Source organism: Anomalospiza imberbis, chromosome 2 (genome assembly GCF_031753505.1).
Source record: "Anomalospiza imberbis isolate Cuckoo-Finch-1a 21T00152 chromosome 2, ASM3175350v1, whole genome shotgun sequence".
NCBI lineage: Eukaryota > Metazoa > Chordata > Aves > Passeriformes > Viduidae > Anomalospiza > Anomalospiza imberbis.
In genome coordinates, this window is record NC_089682.1 from 34,851,255 (window position 1) to 34,872,941 (window position 21,687).

The 21,687-nt window shown below is 38.9% G+C and overlaps 1 protein-coding gene across 2 annotated transcripts in view; it reads right to left on the reverse strand.

Moving 5' to 3' along the window:
• The window catches only part of POU2F1 (POU class 2 homeobox 1), a 112,534-nt gene that overhangs the window by 61,150 nt on the left and 29,697 nt on the right, over window positions 1-21,687 (reverse strand). Inside the window, exon 1 of one of the 2 annotated variants that reach the window (XM_068180521.1) lies at window positions 10,130-10,175. The exons of the other annotated variant lie outside the window; for it this stretch is intronic. Coding sequence (XP_068036622.1) covers window positions 10,130-10,160 — 31 coding nt within the window. The 5' untranslated portion in view covers window positions 10,161-10,175. Of the gene's footprint in view, window positions 1-10,129; window positions 10,176-21,687 lie in introns of those variants that run through there. 2 annotated transcript variants of the gene reach the window in all.

The following is a 21,687-nucleotide window of genomic DNA, read 5'->3' on the forward strand; positions in this document are numbered from 1 at the left end:
TGGATGTGTTTCTATATATTACTAAAATGTCATTTACTACATGCCCTCCATGACAGCTAAGAAATTTCTGCCCCTATCCAGCTCAGTGACAAGCATGACCTTTGCAAACTTCAGGGCTGCACTTTCTGATGAGATTACCCAATAAGCCAACTCATTATTTCCCTTTTAAAGTGTACTTGGAGTGGAGTGCAAAGGAATACATACAAATGGAATACAAAATACAGGGAAAGGAAATACGGTATTAGCTGCAACATTAGCATGCTGCCTTCATTAGTGTATCAATGCCTAGGACATTTTACCTTGAAGGTACTACATTTTAACTCAAGACATTTCCAAGTCTCCATCCCACCACCCAAATGAAACCTAACAAAAATTTCAACAAACAGAACTCCAATGTGTTATCAAAAAAATTCTAAAAATCACATACTTCAACAAAATAAACTGTTATTAAAGTTGGCACAATCCTCTTAGAGTAATTATGGACAGACAGCAGTCTGTTCATAGCTAGGGCTGCAAGCTAACTCTAATTTTAGCCACCACCTTTGACTATGGCTAACAGAATTGATTTTATCTGAAAATTGGTAAGTTTGCTCCGAAAGCCAAAAAGAGCAGTTGTCTGGAAAAGTCAAATAAAATTGGCCTGGTTTAGACTTACGGTCATTAGGCAATTGCTATGAATTGGAATTTTAATCTATATCTAATTTCACTTCTCACAAACTCTAATCATAACTATCCTTTAAAACTTTCAACAACACAAAATGCCTTTCAAAATTCCTTTGTGTACATTTTGGAAGGAAATTAAGTTTGTGGAGAGCTAAGCAGGAATGCTAATTTATCTTATCAGTGCAGGACAGCAGATACTTGTTAGCACCTGATACATTAATATAAAAGGGTTTGTTTGTGGGTTTGGTTTTTTTATGCAACTTATTTTTGTTCACAGAAGGTAGCAACTACCATGGATTAAGTCTTTTTTTAATAAAAAGAAAACTGTGTTCATGACAAATTTACAATACCACCACACAAGGAGGGAAGAAAAAAGGAGGGCTGTGATACAATGAGAGAAAATAAAATAAATACCCTTATTCAAAAAATACAGAATTATAACTTCCACAAGCAAACAACCTTATTTGAAACTCACAGCTAATTCTGCCACTCAGGTGTATCATCTGAACACTTTGCCCTACCCTTACTGCCTACAACCCATAGCACATAAGAAAGCATCCATATGATATTTACATAAAAGTTTTTTTTCCATCCTGTTGAATGTTTTCTTTTCAATAGCAAAGGCTACAAATTCAGTGCAGTCAGCTCTTGTTGTCTAAGTAAATATTATTGTCATAACATTTACTTAGAAATGATGGAACATTTTAAAGAGCAGCAAACATTAGGTCTTTACATGTCCTGAATTAAGCTCTTCTGTCCCACTCATTATGTTTTCATGACGGCTTGAGACTTTTTATTTTGTGTTGTTTTTAGTGGTTTTTGTTTATTTACATGCATTATAAGCACTGACTCCAGGAACTCAATTCAAAAACAAACATGAAGTGTCACACCTTTGAAAACCAGTTTGTGTTCAACTACCATGTTCTACCTGCCACAGAGCTGTTGCACATTAGGACATTTTTTTGTCTTCAGGGCATTCACCTCCTTCCAATTTAACTTGAAGTTAGCATAGAAAATGAACAAATCATGCTGATTCCACCACACTTCAGGTATGGTTCAATACCATTACATATCCATTGTTCTAGTAAATTTGTATATGAAAAGTGATATGCAAACTTAAGCAGGAGTTTTAAAAAACACACACACAAAAATGTCTTAAAATGTGGCTATGGGAAACACCTGTTTTGAATTTTTGTCCACTTATATGGGTCTCATTCTCCTTTAAAATTATTGGATTGCCAAATCCAAAAATACTGCACACTGACAAGTACTGAGCACCTTGGGTAGATGTGTTTTATCTATTAGTTAACACCTCTTGTATTTTATTACATTTACAGGGTTTGCATGTCTCACATTGCTTTTCAAAAAAGGACTGCAGGACAAAATAAAGTCTGAAAAGAAGACTGATGTGAAGTTACATGAACAAAACACAAGGGAGGGCTGGAGAACAAGATCAGTAAAACTTCAACATTTATCAGAATTAGGAAAAAAGGGATTTAAGGGTGCATGTCTATGTTATAATAGCACTGAGGAAAAAAAAGGCCATATTACTTCCCCTCCTCCCCTTCCCCCAAAGAAAACTCAAAAACAATGTCATGAAAAGCGTGCAAGCTTTTATGGATGCTGTATCTTGGGGCAGCTGAAGAACCTGGAGCACCACCAGGCACCAGCCCCATGAGGAATGGAGGAATGGGGTGACTCCAAATTTCCCCTGGCAGGGAACACCAGCCAATACTCATGTAACTCCTGCACCTAAAGTGGGGTCATTTGTTCCCACAAATGACATTTATGGGAATGTGTCTTCCCCACTATGCTACTGAAATTGTAGCACACCTTTGAATGGGAAAGTTAAATGCAGTTCATACTGCCAAAAAACCAAGCAAGGAAGGTAGTTTCAAATTGTTATTGCAATACACACTAAAAATACCAAATATTTCAGAAAAAGAACTATTATCTAATATGCAAATCACAACACAATTGACTTGCCTTGACATAGAGGAGTACTTATGCCAAGCTCAAATATTGAACAGAAATATTTATTTTAGCAGCTGTATGAATTATTACAGCCTGGAAGCATCACTGTATGTACATTCCAAAAGCATTAATTTTGCCTCCTTGTGTCCACTCACATAACAGAGACAGGCCCTCAAAGCTTAAAAATGTTATTTTCAAACTCACCTGTAAATCAAAACATAATGCCTTATGCCAACATGCTGTTTCCCTGTTCTCCACTTTGCCAAAGTAGCAATTACTAGTCCAGCTTGATGAACAGGGGCTCTACAAAGATGAAACTAATTCAGTGTATGACTTAACCACACAGCACTGCTCAAATCCCAGAGCCTCCACACCACTTGTCATTAACTACAGTACAGGCCACTCTCAAAACACATAAATCAAAGTCACGGGTTTAAGCTTACAATGAGTCCTGCTGGAGCCAACTGGATTCATCAATATCAACAGCACTGATAGTATTTAGCTCACTAGAGCTAATTAGAGTGTTTGACAAACAAATTAATAGCAAAAAGCACATGCAAAATCTCTGCAGTTCATCCTATGAATTGAAGTTGCAGGGCTGTTGTGCCCACGCTTTGCAGGAACTGCTTTTGCTCTCTCTACCTTAATAACTATCTCAAATCCAAGGAAGGATATTGCTTTAATGCCCTCAGCACACTGATCCAGACACTATTAACACCTGTAGGAACCACAAGACATGTCATGAGAATGCTTCTTTCTGAAGCTTAAATTATTTGATCTCAAAAGAGGAAAAGGCCAAATTCCAGACAAGCTGCTTTGTATGTTACAAATTGAACAAAAAATTGCCAGATGCAAGATCTGAAGAAAGAAACAGAGTTATTCACACTGCAGACACTGATTCCATCCATCAGCACGCGTATCCAAGAATCTATCATTTTGGCTGCTCAGAGCTAACATAAGACTGTATTTGCTATCAGCCAGGGGAAAAAAATAATACGGAGTGCTTGGGCACCTGAGTCTTTAATTTACAATAAATTAGGAACAGCGGAAAGTGAGAACCACAGCAGAACTACACATATAAAGTATAACCTACGCGAGCTTTTCCACGAGATGTTCACAAGCCTGGTTTTGCCTGTTTTAGCACCTATGCTGTGCTAAAGCAGAAAAGGCATTGATCAGCTTTTCCAGGAAATAACCACTAGAAGGGGTTTACTAGAAACAGTGCTGAAGGGCAGCATGACTGACACCTGTGGCTGTGTTTGCAGAGGATTTACTGGGAAGACATGCACATTGTATTTGCAGGCCCATGGACACACCACTGAAGACTGGAATGTCGTTTAGTTCTCCAGCAAATCAGAGAAGAGGTAAACTTTTCCACACTGCCTCACTTTTTGTAACTTATTTTGACTGGAACTATTCGCTTGACAGGTGCAGACTCCTCTCAAAAAAGAAAAAAAGTCACAATCTACTTAAAAATTACAGAGTAAAAGAAGACAATTGAAAAAATTAGGTCAAAAGGCCTAACTAAAAATTTTCAAAAGTGATGCCCAGAATACTTAAATTCTTGCCCATTCCTCAATGAAACCCAAGTCTCACATATGCGTATTTGATATTTTTTCCACAGAGAAGTCAAAAACTAAAACCAGGACACTTAATTTAGGTCCACTGTCAGGACCACAACCATGGGCCATGAATGCTGAGGCAGCAAAAAGCAGCACTGCTGCCCTGTTGCCTCTTACACAACTCCACAAAAGAGCTGGTCTGCCTTAAACTACTCCAACTGACAGGAGAAATACTAACCCAAAGCTGTTTTTTAATCCGAGAGGGAGAAATGTTTACCCTGGTGAAACACAAAGGTAGCAAGGACACAGAAACAAATGGGAAAGATGGTTCCAGCAGGAATATTGCCTTAAAACTTTCACTGCCTACACTTTCAATCCACTCCTGTGTTTCACATCCATCTTATGAATTCTGTCACGCAAATTGTGTGACAAACAGAAGAAATTAAAATCTCACAACAACTATTTCTTTCCTCTTTGGGATACTGACTCTCAGCACTAACACTGACAACTTTTATCAAGTATATTTACATATGTACATACCCCAACAATGCCACACTGGAGAATACTCTGATTTCTGGTCTCACACAGGCCATTTCCATGCTCAAACATGGAAATGTGATTCCTACACCATAAAATTTAACTACAGAATCACTTCCTTTCATCAGATGCATTGAAGAAGGCATTATAATTGCAAGGTTTTGAAAGTAAACAAAATGGGGAGTTGTTGACTGACAGCAGCAGCAGCAGAGAAACAAATACAATTATACAAGTAAGTTGTTTAGCACAGACCCAGCTTAGAGCACTAAACCCCAAATTCAAGGAACTGCTCACATAAGAATTTTAAAATAACTGCTAATAACCCTAAGATGTCACAGTAGACCAATCTACAGACATTAAACAAGTACACCTCATAAATGTCTGAAACCTCCGTATAAAACCTCTGTAGGCTGATCTAAAGTATCAAGCCAGGCTGAAAACTGGAACTCTCAAGGGACACCACAGCTCTGGTGACATTAATAACATCAGAACTGAAGCTGTTTACAAGCAACCACCAATTAAGCCTCAGAATTTTTCATATATACACACACACACATATATATAGTTGATATATAAACATATATACTTTATATACTAAATATAACATATACATTTATGCATATTTTATGTTTTATATAGGACATGTACACTATATTATAAACAGTGTATATATAATATGTTTATTTTTTTTAGAATAAGGTAGTGATCTCAGAATTCTCAAAGCTTTAAGCCTACTGTTCTGAAAACAGTTTACATGTTCCGTTTTCCTGCAGAAAGGTACCACAACAGTGCCAACCCAGTGGAAGAAATAACATAAAAAGCAAGTCAGCATACAGTGCTGTTTTCATCACTTTTGTCCAATCTTGATCAAAAGGCAAGTTTCTGTAGTGAGAATGAACAAGTAAGAAAAAAAGTAAAGCCCTTAAGTGCCAGAATACCATCATCCCCAAAAATCCAGCCACAAGCAGCCCAAGAGCTGCCAACTGACCACCGCTGCTGACTTGAATGAAAATCATTCCCCAGCCTTCTTAGGAAGTCAGTCACCACTGAAAGAAGAGCAATTCAGTATTCAGAAAAACCCCCTCAAGCTAAGCTCTCCAGCAACACTCAATATTGCACTGACATTTTAATACTGCACTGAGTTGATCTAACATGCCATTTCAAAAGAAGGACCTGTATTCCACATTGCTTTCACCATCTCTCATCACAGAGAGATTATTCATTTAAAATGCAGAGAAAGTTAGCAAATTCTATGGGATTTAACTAAGTCAGAGGCAATTAAAAAAGCATCCTTTGTGACATTCCATTTCCAACAAGCCTCACAACACTGGTGAAATGCATGTAAAAAGGTTACAAAATTCAGAGCCCTGCATGAGCCTGCAAGAAGCGTGAATACGAGCATCTTTTCCATCCAATGTCACAGTCTCAAAACGACAAGCCCTTTTTTGCCTGCCTACTGGCAAGTCTACACTCCTCTTTTCTTCTTTTGAATTTTCCCCAACTTAAATTGAATGCAAATAAGCCAGGTGTGGTCCCCAGAGCAGTAATCTGCAGATAGTCCCCACCGAGTTCCCATAGCAACTTGCACAGCTGGCCACGAGAAAGAGGTCGTATCTGCTTCATATTGGCTAAAGAGTTTAAACACTCAGCAAGTGAAACACCAATTACTGCATCTTGTAAAGGAAACGTCTACTAAAAAGCACATCCATTTTTCCTTGATTAACACAGGAAAATAAACCTCTGGATATATTCCTAGACTAGCAATTGCTCAGCATGTAAAGTGAATATTTGTTATTTAGAAGAGGTGATGCCTGTGAAGGAAATGGCTTCTCTTTTCTGCCACAAGGAACTGAAGTTTAAGAAAAAACACAGCATTTGGAAAATGCTTGTCATTCTGTACCTTGCCATCAAGAAAAAACATAGCTGGAAGAGAAAAGTCAGAAACTCAAATACTTCCGGACAAGTTATAAGACTTCCACAAGACAGTACCTCTCTGACAAGTGCTTTGTAATATTTCAAGTTTTTACTGTACTCTTTCTGTATCAGCTTTCTAAGTCTCAGTGTAAAAGTCCAAAGTTACTGTGACTGACAAACAGCTGTTCATTCCGTACAAAACCTGCCCTTTGTTCCTAAATTACAAACACAAATCCCTCCTTCGATAAATTCCATGCCTTTCTGCATCCTGCATGCACAGCTCATTACTTTAGCCTGCAGCCCTTCACCCCAGCCTTCTCACTGTTTCCATACCATTTCCATACCATTTCTCACCAATTCCATACCAGCTGGCTAAACAACCATGGACAAGGCATTGGGGCTGCTTTGGAACCTGGGGAGGACTGACTTAGCCCCATATATGTACTGGATAGTCAACCCACCAGAAAAGCCATACAGATAAGGACCAGCCTTTCTTTGCTTTTCCTTTGGCACAGCCACAAGAAAACTCTCCTCATACCGAGGTTTCAGGTAAGAGTAGCCCCTACAGGCTTAGGGGAAAGGATGGACCCAAGTATCCCTGCTAATATCCTATGGCTCTTGGGAAGCAGGAACACAGATGGTACCTAAGACACTGCCCACCCTCTCCCATCCCCAATTACAAATCAAAGACTTTTTGGGGCAGAGGATGTTGCTAAACATGAAGTAACCTCAACAGATTTTTCTTTGCCATGAATCTGCACTAACATCCTGTCGAAGCCCTGCAAACTTTGAGGAACCAGCCTGCAGCAAGGAGTCCTACAGTCTAACCACACAATAAAGAACATTCTTCTCCATTTTGCTTTGAATCTATCTTCTTCTGTAGCAGCACTTTAATGTCCCCTACTTCTTGCACAATAAGAACTCATGACCTGTAAGCTTCTATTCCCCCTCCATGACACTTCACTGCCATATCCCCCCTTAGCTCCATCTTCTAGGATGATAACAGTCTACACAGTTGTCCATTAAAAGTGTGAATGGATTCCATAAAATATTTCCTAATGCTGCTTTTCTATGTATTTTTTTTCATGTCTGAGGAGAAGAGCTGCACAGCCTAGTACCTAAGAGAAAGAAGAACTAATGGATTGTGGCACAATGCTATTTTTTCTTATATTGCTTTGCACTCTGATCTTTTCTTGTTAAGTCCTAGCATTTGATTGGCTTTTTGACTACTTCTTGAACATGAAAATACAGCAGCTATTTCCATGAAAAATTGTAACATACAAGATCTCTTACATGAAGCATTAGGAATCCATATATTAACTGCACATAAACTCAGGACCTTATCTCTTGTTCAGTAGGAACTTTGTATCATTGAAACATCTGTTCAATTTGGTTAAAATTGGACAACTGTTTTTTGAGGGAGAGTGGAAAGGAAAAGTCAGAAAGACATAACACAAACCTCTCTTTCCTTTGGAAATCTGGTTAAGTAAAAATAACAACATGATGCTTATCAGTCCCCAAAAGAGCAGGAGGCTGATAAGAAACAGACTCAGTATCAGTCACTCCTGTTTGTGCTGGCTTTATAAAATATCTGTCCTTGTACCCGGCATAACCATCTCCCAGTGATCCTTATTCTTCAAGGAGGGCATGGCAAGCTTACCCAGGAACATTCAGCCTGTAACTTCACAAGAGGCCACCATTATGCCAGTTGTCCCATATGAGAATGTACATTTTAGGAGAGGGGAAATATAAACAAACAGGAGCAGTTCAATGTGCATATTGGACATTAGCTATAAATTTTGTTCCTTCATAACATATACAACACACTGTACACCTGTGAGCTCTTCCTATTATCCTACCTGTGGTAACTAACTTGAATCCATTACTAACTTGAAAGCTTCTCATTTGCTTAAGTACTTTTGGTTTTCTTCTCTACCTTTTCTGCCTTCCAGATTTCTTTTCTTTTTCTAATCAGCAGCATTTTAAAGAAACAGCTGAGCTGGTGGCATTAAAATGACCAGGGAAACACATAAAGCTTTATCAGGGCACAACCACTGAGCAAGAGAAACATGCCATTTAATGTAAAAATCACAATTCATTAGAAGGAAGAAAAAAAAATAGCATTCCCCTATACACCTGGCATAATTTACCCTTTAAGAACCACACCATATTAACATTGACAGTCCACTGCACATTAATAAAAGCCAAAGATTTCAAAACTGAAGGCACTCAGTCTGTATTGCAAGCCAGTAAATTTGCACATTTTACAGGAAGAAATAAAAGGTGCATACAACTGGCAGAGTCTGGAACCTGAGAGGCTGAAAAATTTTACACTGGAAGTGAACATGCAATTTTGAAAGAATTAGTAGTAATACCAGCTAATACTGGTATAACAAATAAATATTTAATGTCAGGTGTTAAGGAGGAGACACTCTAAATGCAAATTTACCCAAGCACATACACACATGCTCTCTGCTCTCACTCACATGTATTCCTTACACCAACAAAGAGGCAAGTTTTGTACATCTCAAAAACATAGAAGATTTAAGTAGATATTGATTCTGTCCTCTACAGCTCTTATATCTGCTGTGGTTCCTTTCATTATATTTGTTGCATGCTGAGGACAAACTTGCACTGAAATTGCCCATATGCAATTCAAATGTCATTTGACCAACTCTCCATGGTACTTGCTTATGAACAGCTTAAATAGGGGACAGAGGGGAAAGGAGAAGCTAATAGGGAGGAGTGAAGGTTTTGCCTTCTGATGAGATCTGGAGACAACATTTCTGTAATAAAAGGAGGCCATCGAGCACCTCCTGTGTAACTTCAGCCTCAACTTCCAGGTGATGGATGAGATTAAGAAGAGTCTCATTAACACACTCTAATAGACAGAGCTATAAACCATTTTCTTAGCTTCAACTGTTAGCTGGCAGTTCATTTTTTATAAGGCATGCCCTAAAACTGAAACCACCAGCATCAGTTTCCAGCAACTGGATCTTCCTGTGCACGTTGGGCTGGTTAAGGAGGCTCCCTCAAGCATAAGACCCCTTAGACTCAGTGAGCAAGTCACTGTTCACTAGGTCAAACTTGGTGTAACCAAAAATTCTGAATTTTAAATTCAGTTTGGCAAGCTTTTCACATTCTGAATCCATCACATCTCTGGCTTTGTTAGCAACTGTCCTGATGTTACAAAATTTCCTAGCAGCACCATAAGGTTAGACTCAACCATATTTGTAACTCAAGTATTGTGTTATCATAGGTATTGCCTCACTCCAAAAGCCATTTCCTGACTCTAATTCATCACAATTCAACTCATTTTTAGAGTGCACGTGTTTCAGAGCACAAGTTCCTCTATCAAAAGTGAAACCTACATCTTTTTTTTGCTAGGTGTTTAGCAGACACTATACAGCTGAATTAAAATACATGGGTAAGTTCCCAGAAAAAAAATTGGTGGCTAAGACCCCTTTGAAGTAATGGACCTGATAGCAGCAACTCCACCAATATTTGCATCCAATGAAATCTTCACTACTAAAGCTTCCATACTTCTTCCTCATCCCTGGCAGATACGGAAAGCACTTGCTGAAGAAAAAGACAGCCAGTAGATTTTGACTTTCCATTAACAACTGTATTGAAATTTTTCAGTTGTCCTGTCCTTAATCCTTTTAGTATGTGTTACTATTGATTTTGTATCACTTTAATTTGGCAATCAATGAAGTAAGCCATTCTAAATCAGATACATTATAAAAGAGTGCATTTTATCAATACAATTACAAAACAGAGCTTTAATCTTAACAAGAACTGAAAAGGCTTACAGCAAATTCACCTGAAAAGACTTTGTCTTCTACCCCAGAAAATTGTATGAATTGACATTAGATTATTTTTATTGACCAAAAATTGTCTATCAGCAAATAAAATTATCTAGTTACTCAAGCGACTGCAACTGACCTCCAGCTTTTAAAATAAAACTGCCCCATTTTTTGACATTATTTTATTGACTCACTCATTTTTCCACCCCCTCTCTGCAGCTTCCTTGGTCACTTAAGATTTACCAACATCAACAAACACATAAAATCAACAAATTAGAGAAGTTTCTTTGCAGTCAGTCTAAATTACTAAATGCAAGCTGCCTTGTCTCGCAGATTTTAGAAATCCAACTCATACGGTCTCTCCAGCATTCCTCTTCTTCCCCACTCCCACTTACTTTGAGAACAGCATTTTCTCTCAATTTTTAGGAAACACTTAAGGCCACTCAAAAGCAGGTGAGCAGGTAGTGATGTGTACAAGAACAGAGGTCCTCATCCTTCTGCACATTTCAGAAAGTGTCCAGCGACTACAACTCCCCAGGCTGGTCAGTCAGCCTAACAATTGTCTTTCATCAAAGAGGGGAGTGGAAATTCCATTATTTCCTCTATTTTGTGGGCTTGCTGTGGCTTTTTGGCACTGTTTTATCAGGCCAGAAAGGTGTCTAAATAGTGCACAAGTTGATAAATGGGGAGAAGGGGGAGGGAGAGGTGCTGCTGTGGTGGCTCACTTTGGCTCATGAAGTCCGACCTGCAGTGACATTCATCCTATATCATGCAATCACAGCAAGTGTTGTATGCAAATTTTGAAATAAAGGCATTCACTGGTATTACTTGAGCTTTATCAGCTTGCTAAACACCATCAGGAAAAACAGATCAGGGTATTCCAAACAATTCCTTGTGTGCTTGTATTTCATTAGCTTGAGAAAGGTAATTCCACATGATTACATCAGACAGTGCTTCCCAAGCCATGCCACTGCCTCTCCTCCTTATTTGCTAACCAGGACATGATCACTGTGAAGAGAAAAAACCACAGACTGCTATTTCAGAAGGAGAGTACAGAGAGCAAACTGACAAAGCTGGAGCTGGAATCCTCCTAAGCCAGCAGAAAGACATTCAAGACCAGAGCTCCCTTTGGACTCCTCTTTGTTTCATCAGGAGGGGGGAAGCCATATAAGGTATTTATTATGATTATTCTTCAATAAACTTTTTTTTTTTTTTTTTTTTTTTTTTTTTTTTTTTTTTTTTTTTTTTTTTTTTTTTAGAATCTAAAAATCTGTAGCATCCTTCTAAATAGCAGAGCATGGACAACTACTTGTCTGTCAAGCAGCTTTTGCTGATGGATAGTAGATACCCAGTAGCAGAGGTACAATTTTAAGTAAGTCATCTGAGTTTATTCTTTCATTTCCCTCATTTTTGTATTAAAATATCAGCTATCAGTACTTGTGCATTCACCATGAGCTGCTCTCTCAGAGATCATTTCGCTGCAAGAGTCAACAGGCAGATTAGAACACCAGGAAGTCTCTTCAAACAGCATTCCTCACAATTCCTCTTTCATATATTACTTCACTATGCAAGTTCAAAATCCTACAGTATTACTCCAGTTGACAACTAATCTACCCTATGTGTGCAATGAATCGTCAGTTTGCCTATTAAATTAACAATCAAATGAATGATTAATTTATTAGGGGTTTTGTCCTGCTAATTACAGAAGCATATGTATCATACTATAAAGACCCTTTTTATTGCTGCTGAGATCACCTTATTTGATTTGAGCACCAATTTTTACTAATATTTTTTTTAATTATCACACTTGAAATCAGACATACATTCAGTTCTCAATCACAGGCCCACTATTTTAGCTGAATTTTTAAACCTCCCAGTTTGATGTTCCACATACTCCTCACTTGCAAATTTCACCACACACCCCTACTGTAAATAATCACCCTTGCTATTTCTTTGTCAAGTTTCTGGTTACACTTTGATGGTGGCAGACCCTGGCCTTTCTCCAGAGGCTGTCTCTCCTGGAAAGAGATCTCGTGCACAACTAAATTTAAACTTGGCTTCCCTAAGCAGTCTTTCCAACTACACATTTCTATTCAAATCAACAGCATCTGTTTAAATGGACATAAGAATTGTTGCAAAGAGATGAACTGCTGAACCTAAAACTTGGCTGATGTATGGTTAATATGAGGTACAAGAAACCTCACAGTGGACATCCATGGAATAGCCCACTTACCAGAGAAGTTTCTTCCTAATCCCCTTTGGTTAGCACTTTATTTGTTCCCTGTTGTATAATGGTTTTTCAATTCTTTACAAAGGCTTTACAAAGCTTTCATTTAACCTAGCATAATGTACTGTAAATGAATAATCCCCTTTCTTTCCTGATCCTGTTAATCTTTTGGCCTTGGTTACATCTCACAGCAGTGAGATGCAAATGTTAATTATGCAAGAAGTATAAGATCTGTATTTTGATTTCCATCTGTCCAATACAAGTCCAGAACAAGACACAGATAACTGAGTGCTTTCCTATCACCATGGGAACATGATTGCCAGGAACATACCAAGAACGTCTCATATTGACTTCCAGAAGCCACAGTCAAGTACCTTCTATCCATCAGAGCCTCCTTTATCTCCTTTGTTGATTGATATTTTTCACAAACCCCTGATTATTCTCACTGTAACTCAATCTTCCTCAGGGCTGCAGAAACATTGTCTTATTCACACATCTCCCTCTCATTTGCATCATGTATGTCAATTATCTCATCTACAAAACACATGTAGATGCAGAAGTAGTTGAAACATTTTATTAATGTAATAGTGAAAATAACCAAAGTTGATAAAGTTGTAGGGCACCCCCCTTTTCCCCTGGCCATCCCTCCCATGGGTTCACACCAGCATTGAGCTCACCCCATGGCTGGCACGATTAGCCCGCAGAACTGGGCATCAGAAAATTAAAAAACAATTCTGGCAGCTCATCTCCTTCTAAAAAACAATTCTGGCAGCTCAGCTCCCAACCTGGATGCCCGCAAAATCAGACAGGCCCAGCAGAGCAAATTCAGTTGAGGGTGGGACCAAGCAGAATCAATCTGGTTTGGTTTGTACTGTTTAAACCACAGCCTCACAATACTCTTAGATTTTATAACAAAGCCAATCTTATGACTGTCCAGCACTGAAAAAGAAAAGCTTCATTTTCTTTCTATTCCCCAGTCACAGTAAGTTGGCTCTCCCTCTTCTCTCACATTGCCCTCCCTGTTGCGCACCTAACCAGAGGGGGAGATAATTTTTATTGGCAGTCCAGAAGAAAACTAACTTCATAAAAAACTAACAGAAAATTTGTTTTCTTTCAAGTTAAATCAGCTGTGTGTGGTAGCCAAAGACTGAAAACAGATACAAGGGTAGAGGCTGAATCATGAAGGAATGGGAAAGGAAGGAGAACTGCCCTGTCCTTCTGGTGGCAGGAAACTTTAAAAGTTTTGTCACAGCTTCAGCATGAGTGTAGAGAGCAAGGGTACAGCAATGTGATGGCTTAGCAGTGTTGGAAGGAGGCCACCCTCCACCCTTGGATTTCCCACCATTTTTGGCTACACTGTGCCGGCTTTGTCACTACACCCCTCCAGAAGGGTACATAACTTGTTAGAACAGTACAAGACTTTCCAAAGGAAGAAGAGCAAAGACAAGATAATGAAGCTGAAGGTAAGGAGCAAGGGCAGTCCCATTTCAGCTTCAGAGAGCTGCTAAGTTGGCTTAGCCAAGCTTGGAACCACAACTTAAGTACAGATACTTCTGTTTCAGAAAGAGATGTATTGTTATACTGTAAAGTACCTTAAAAAAGAGTTGTAATTAGATACACATATAGAGAAGTCACTCAGGTCACAATCATTGCTGGTCTTCTCCAGTACATTAGTAACTGTAACATATTAGCTTTCCCTTTAAATAAAGCATTCCACTGTGACCACCCAAAAGTCTTACACTGCCAAATACATTTGCACCTTTAAGCTTCCTTCAAATACAAAGCAATGTACAAAATGCAACACATCAGGCAATGTCAAGAGAAACCTACTGAAGCTGTAGCCACAGAACTGGGACACGTTTTAGTCAACAGTGACTCAAAACATCCGATGCAATTCTCATCTCTTAGAATTACTAGTTAGATTTTGTTCAACTGTTCATAGTTAAGCCCGTTAAAAATTAGTTTATAGACTGCTCTGACTGAAAAAGAGTAAGGCTGGATTCTATCAACTCTCTTACCAGCAACAGAGAATGAAAAGATATCCATAAACCCTTATTTTTTTTCCAGGTGCTTCTAATACTTGCCGTGGTAATGAAGAACAAGACAGAGCCCACCATACCATAAACAAAATTATTTTATTAGAACACAGAGAGTGGCAATGTAATTCACTGGGCATTAAAACCACTAAAGGTTCTTTCCTGAATTGTTTGCATCTTGCAATTGCTATATTTTTGAGATTTTTTAACCTGATTATGATTAAAGCAAGAGTTTGCCCCTTTTGGTAGGTACATCAGAGACTCAAACTACAAAAACCGGTTCTGCACAGTCATTTCCAGAAAAGCTAAAAATCTGTTTTACCTCAGAACAAGAATTCACGTGGCAGCAAATCTACCTTTTTGGCAAGGACTTCTTTTGGCAACCATGTCCTCTGAACCCAATTCTGTGTCTGCCCTGTTCCAGCCCTACCCTACACTCTCAGTTTCACCAGTACGATCATTTGTACAGTGTCCCACAAATGGAGTCAAAGAATTGACAGATATTAAAAATATCTCTACAGTTCACCATACAAAAGACTTGTCTACCTTAAGGGCATTTTATAGATACATATATATAGGATAGATTAAAGATGGGTTTCTCTGATTTACTGAACTCCTGCAATAAGCATGTTTATAAAGATCTATTCTCTGCATTAATTTTCCAAAAATTGATGCATCTCATGTTCTTACTGAATTCCTTCTTTTCATGCAAATGGTAGCAGTTTCCTGTACCTGCCCATTTACTGGGGAATCCCTAAGAAACCAGTCTCCTTGAGACTTCCGTGCCCCTGAAAAATGTAACCAACTGGACAACAGATGCAAAAAAATGACAAAAAATGAAATTAACAGCATAACCTAATAATCTCAATGTTCTTTGAAAAACAGGAATAAACATACCCCTCCCCAAAAACTCCTGCCACCCTTTGAGGTTTAATAAAGCTCAGAGAATTTTTGTATAAAAAACTAATGTAGAGTTTGTAAACAGGTTAACAAACAACAAAAATGTATTACCAAAGAAAGAAAAGATCACCTTTTGTCAGTACATCATCTTTTTCCCTGCCACCTAGAAAGTATGTAAAAGTGTATTTAATCTCCTCTTAAATATCTCTTTCTGCTCTCTTCCATTCTGTAGCACGCTGTGTTTATTTCCTAGCCTCTCACCCTTAACTTGAGGGACAGGCTATTCTCTTAAATCCACCTTATTAGCTTCACAAATGCACGGTACACCAAGGTCAAGGTATAAGGCAAAAAATCCTAGGGCTCAAAGCAGGTACAAAGAGTGGAAATGCTTGAAATAAGGATTGAAACAGTACATGCTCTAGGAGGGCATACCTCAAAGAGCCAGATTCACACAAAGGGGAAAAGAAAATGTTGCGCTCCAATTTAATCAAAATCCACTGGACACAACAGCTGACTCTGCAGCCCTGGTGACCTGAAGAGTAATTTTATTAGTTATACAGAAATATCCATTTTCAAGTTCCAACTGCTGCTCATCTCTACTTCCCCAGCTTGCCCATGAAGAGGAGAAAATTCACACAAGCAGCATTTTTACAGGTTCCTCCTCAAGGAACACTCTGAAATAGAATAAGGGAGTTCCCTCCCTTTATTTGGAACTACACTCTTTTAAAATAGCACATGCTGAAATGCAAAAGATTTATTTTAACTTCAAAGCAGCACTGGCACTTGGAAATTCTATGCCCATAAAACAAGCTCAAAACACCTGAAAAAGCAATACTGGAAACTTAAGCACACGTATTTTCTTAAAATACAGATTTTGGTACAGTTTTCATAAATTTATAGCAGGCACAGAGTAGGCAAAGCTGTCCCAATAATGCTTTAAGTATCTGCTGAACAACAGTTTAGTTGTGTTCCATTTTCACCATAAAAAATAAAGTTATCTCCGAGAGTAGACATTGCACTGCATATTTTGCACACCAATAAATGTTAAAAAACCTTTCTGTTATTTTAATAACATTTTGCCATTTCCAGAATTTCAACTTCTGTCTTTAGTTGTGGCTTCCCTAGGAAGAAAAACAAGAACATGAATGTGATGTTGCTTTTGTGTTTAAGACCTGAAGAGGTTCTGCTACCTGCAAGTCCTATTAGCTTTACTCAGCTACTGACCAGTAAAGCTGTTCAGCAGCAAAGGCACTTCACAGCTGACTAGTGCCAAAGCAATACAAACACCGTATAATACACATTTGTTTTGTATTTGGAAAATAATTTGCCATTACTTGAGTTTGCTTCTTGTATTACAAAGAACTTCAGTTTTACAGCTATGAATAGCATAAACCACTATGCCAGCCAAAAAGACCTTGATTTCTTAAAAATTAAGCATGAAAAAAAAAAAGAAAATTTAAAGTTCTCCCCTTCCTAATGAAAATATTGCAACAGAAAACAATTGAATAACTCATACAGCAAAAACACAGCCACATTTTCTTCATGAAACAAAAGAGAACTGAGTACCCCAGCCTTCACTAGATTAATTATTTCTCTACACTTGCCTTTTGCAAACTCCAGCTTGCTTTGAACCCAAGACCTTTATGGCTCAAGTCCCAGGAGATGCTGAGAAGGTGTTCTCAGTGGAGCAAACTTTTCCAGAGAAATCACATTCTGATTCGAGAGAATTCATTTCTTTTGGCCTTTGGGGGAACACTGCAGGTCCCATGTATTTGTTCAAGTCTTTACCTAGCGAGAGCAGAATCCCTTCTAGGCTTTGTCAGGCTCATGCTGATCTTGCAACATCTGGCTGTGTACAGCCACACTGTTCACATATTTTTAATTCTGTACAAGTAATTTTAACCCAATCTTTAAAAGAACAATGTTTTCCAGATCTTTAAAACAGGCATTTAAGAGAAACCTTCAAGTAATACTGTGTCAATAACACACAGTTAAACTATAATACGTTGAACAACAGTTGATTAGTATTAAACAAGCATTTAGAACTAGAAAATTACAGTAAGATAAAGCTTAGGAGATGGGAGTGAAGTGCTGTGTAGGCATATCATACTATTGAGAATAAAATCACAGGACAGGAAAGGCATTCTAAGTGGCATAAACCTAACTTTTATACATACGAAATATGAAATATTATCTTTCAGGATTTTTTTTTTAAGAGTAAAGTAAAAACAACCCAAAAAAGGCTCCAGAGGATGACAAAGAAATTCATTTAAGAGCAGCTCTTCCATTCTGAACAGACACAAACATTTCCAGCACCTACACCATAACTGCTCACATAATTAATTCAGCGTAGCAGTCAGAAACAGGGGCACTGAGACAGCCACAGTTCAGCAGCCCACACTTGGCTGTAAGGAAATTTTTCCTGAAGACAGATGCCACCCGGAGGAACCAAACCAGAAAAACAATCGGCTGCCTGACCAGAGGCAAGGCAAGGAGAGATTACAACTGCGAGTCTCTCTCCTCCCGAGACCCCCAGCCTGTGTCCGCAGAACAAACCCGCACAGCCAACAGCAGCAGCAATGTTCCCGAGGAAGACCAAGCAAAGCTGCACTCTGGCTACGAGGCAAGCAAAAGGAAAAGCAGATTGGCCTCAGCAAGAGCTTCTGTGCTTCTCCTAATGCCAAGCACAACCATGGACACCTCTTATCAGCTGCTGAGGATCACCTGAGCGTTCAGCATGCACTCTTAAAAGAGACTCAAGAGCTGATAAGCAGCCACACACATGACAAATTCATTTCCTTTCTACTTTCCTAAACTCCATGTTAATTTGCACTGGGACATGTAGATCTATCTGGAATAGTAATTAGTTCTGTTAATTAAGCTCTCCAAGTATGGATATGGAAGACATCCACAAGACTTTAATGTAGAATTGAGTATTGCAGAGCTGCTCTCCTCCAGTGTGGGTACTCTGCCCAGAATCTGGGATCAGAGTGCTTAATCCTAGATGGCAAATTTCATACAACAGCTCTGAAGTGAAAAAGCCATTTGCACAACTCTCTAGACCTCATCAAGAATACTGACAGCTGCTTCTACACAATATTACAATATAAGCTCATTAAAGTTTGTAGGTATCTCAGGAAAAAAACCAGGGGGGTGGTCCCTAAATCTAAACCATGGAGAACGAGTAAGTGTAGATACCTCACATCTCTCTAGGTGACATCTCAGGGCTACATTTTAAGAAGTCCTCCATATCTAAAATCTTCACGTGAGAATGGATCTTCCCAAAGTTGAATGCTACACACATATCCAAAAATCAACGCAACAGACTTCTTATCAAAAAATTATATGAAAAAAAAAAAAAAAAAGCCAGGTCTCCAGCAGCACAAGTTACAGTGTGCCAGTAACCTGTGCTGGGTGCTTGCAGCTGTACAAAATAATTCAGAATCATTTAGATTAGTTTTGCCCTTAATAAAAGCAAATTATAGTGAAAAAGGTGTTGACTTTTGTATACGTGGACAGCTCCTGTATGCCCTTCAGAGCAAGTGGTTACCACAAGGTCACTTGCATGTAAATTCGAATTTTCTAATGGCCAGTCAAGGTAAGCCACACCATCATAGCAAAACAGGTCATCATTTCCTAAACAACTACAGCCTGAGAAATTCACCCACCACAGAAGATTCTTTACTGAATGTGGTTGAATGGATTTTGTTACACCAATTTCTAAATTTTTTTAACATTTTGTTTAGCCCCTAGAAAAGAAAACATCAAATGTCAGTACACAAAATCTCCTCCTGCAGAGGAAGGGTAATAAATTTTGAAAGTTTTACTCAGTGTTCAAAATTCAACATGCAACACAATCTTTTTTGCACAAGTTTCCATTTTATGTTGCTGCCTGAAAAAAATGCTAAATACAAGAAACAAGCAAAGTAAACACAGAAAGAAAAATCTCTGTATTATAACCTAAAGCAAGCTAGTGAAAAAGAGCATGTGCCAGTGGCAGAGAACTCAGAATGCAAGCTACAATCTGAATTACAAGGCATCTTGCTTACTGTTGTCTGCAAATGAAAGAATATAAGAGCAGAAAATTTTATTTACCTCAAGAGATTTTACATTTTTTGTGATGAAGATGAGAGTAGTTACACAACTTCAAGGCTCTACTAAGAATCTAATAAATAATATTAGTCCTTTGGGAAGAAACAGATGATGTACTGAACCCCTTATCCTGGATTTACACTGTCAATACGACTATTCAATGACTACTATAACCAACCTCACATTTCAGAGCTCTGCTAAGCCTTTCTTCAAAGTCTAGGAGTTCAAAATTAAGACAAACCTGATAAAATTCAAGCAGCATCAGTGCTAAAGAAATAAAAAAAAAATCTGAAGACATCATCATTTCTTTAAAATGTTCAGCTTATTTTAAGAGTTGCAATCTAAGTGTTTTTCATTGTGCAGTGTTTCCAAGGCACTAGGTACTATTCTCACAAATTTGCAGTTCCTATGTAAGGAAGGAACAGAGTTTTGAATAATTAAAACTAAGCTTCTTGCCAACACATTCTTTCATTACTTATTTCAACAAGTCTTCAATGGAAGCCACCAAATTTTTATGTCTACTATGTCACTGGTCTTTATACAGAAATTGACAAGTAAAACTCAAAATTCAGGCTGTGAGTCTGTTTTGTGCAGGCATACAATTGAAAATTCCCAATGTTCTCTTTCAGGTGTATATTACATATTCTTAAAGAAAAAGTATAAGGAAGAATAATCTGATGGAATTCAATAAAAGTTACCTACAAGACATGCCTGGGAAATCATTTTACTGCTGCTGAAAGGAATACTCAGAAGCTGACACTCACTTTTTATTGTGTTGGTAAAGTTGATTTATATTTTAGTTCTTATTCATCATCATAGAAATTCCAGGTAGTATTAAAATCACATTACTTAATTGCATGACATTGTTTTCTTCTCCCAGAAAACCAGCGACCAGACTAGGGGACACAGCCTCGAGCTGCACCAGGAGGAGTTCAGGCTGGACATAACAAAGAAGTTCCTGACGGAAAGAGGGACTGGGCATTGGAATGGGCTGCCCAGGGAGGTGTTGGGAGTCACCAACCCTGGAGGTACTGAAGAAAAGACTGGATGTGGCACTCAGTGCCATGAGGGTGTTAGGCCATAGGTGGGACTCAATGATCTCAAAGGTTTTTCCAACCTCGTTAATTTTGTGATTCTGTACAACACAGCCCCACCTCCCTCAGAAAGTCTTCCTCTTACTCTTTGAATCCAGCGGTTCCCAGCCTTGTCCCAGCTCCCCACAAAAGCACTGCAGTGCTCTTGGTCGGTAGGTAACACAAACTAGCTGATGCTGTGGCTGAACTGTGGCTGCAGCAGCCGTGCCTCCTCTCCCTCGGCTCGATTTCCAGCCATGAACGTCCTGGCACAGCCTGGTCCTGCCTCTGCTGCTCAGGAGTGGGATGAGCATCTGCTCTGACCTGTGAGCAGAACCACACCCGCAGGCAGAGGGGAAGGGAGGGGCTGGCACAGATTTGTGAGGCTGGGGAAGATGAGTGCAGGTACAGCTCCACGGAGCAAGGGGACATAGGTTAAACGACAACAGGAGAGGCTACATGACAAATGGGGCATGGCAAAGAGGGAGGGGGAAGGTAGAACAAAGGTTCATCTTCCATACTCAGGCAGCTGTAGCCACTGCCATTAATCACAGCACCCACATCCACCACAAGCAGATGCACCACTGCTACCTATGGGGCGTTCTACCAGAACACCTGAAGGTGCAGATGCCATTAGACGACCGATCCTTGCATGAAATATGGATCAAAATATGCCAATTACACACTGAAAGTTCACTAAGTGCCAGCATCACCTCCCCCTACACACACACACACAGCAGGAAGCTAAGTAGGCCAATTACAAGGGGATGGGGAAGCAAATTTAATTCCTTTGCAGAGATGTGTATGTAAAACCTTGCTCACACAGAGTGAGGAAATATTCAACTGATTACAACCAATAATGCATTTCAAAATTTATTATGCAACATGGGGAAAAAAAAAAGA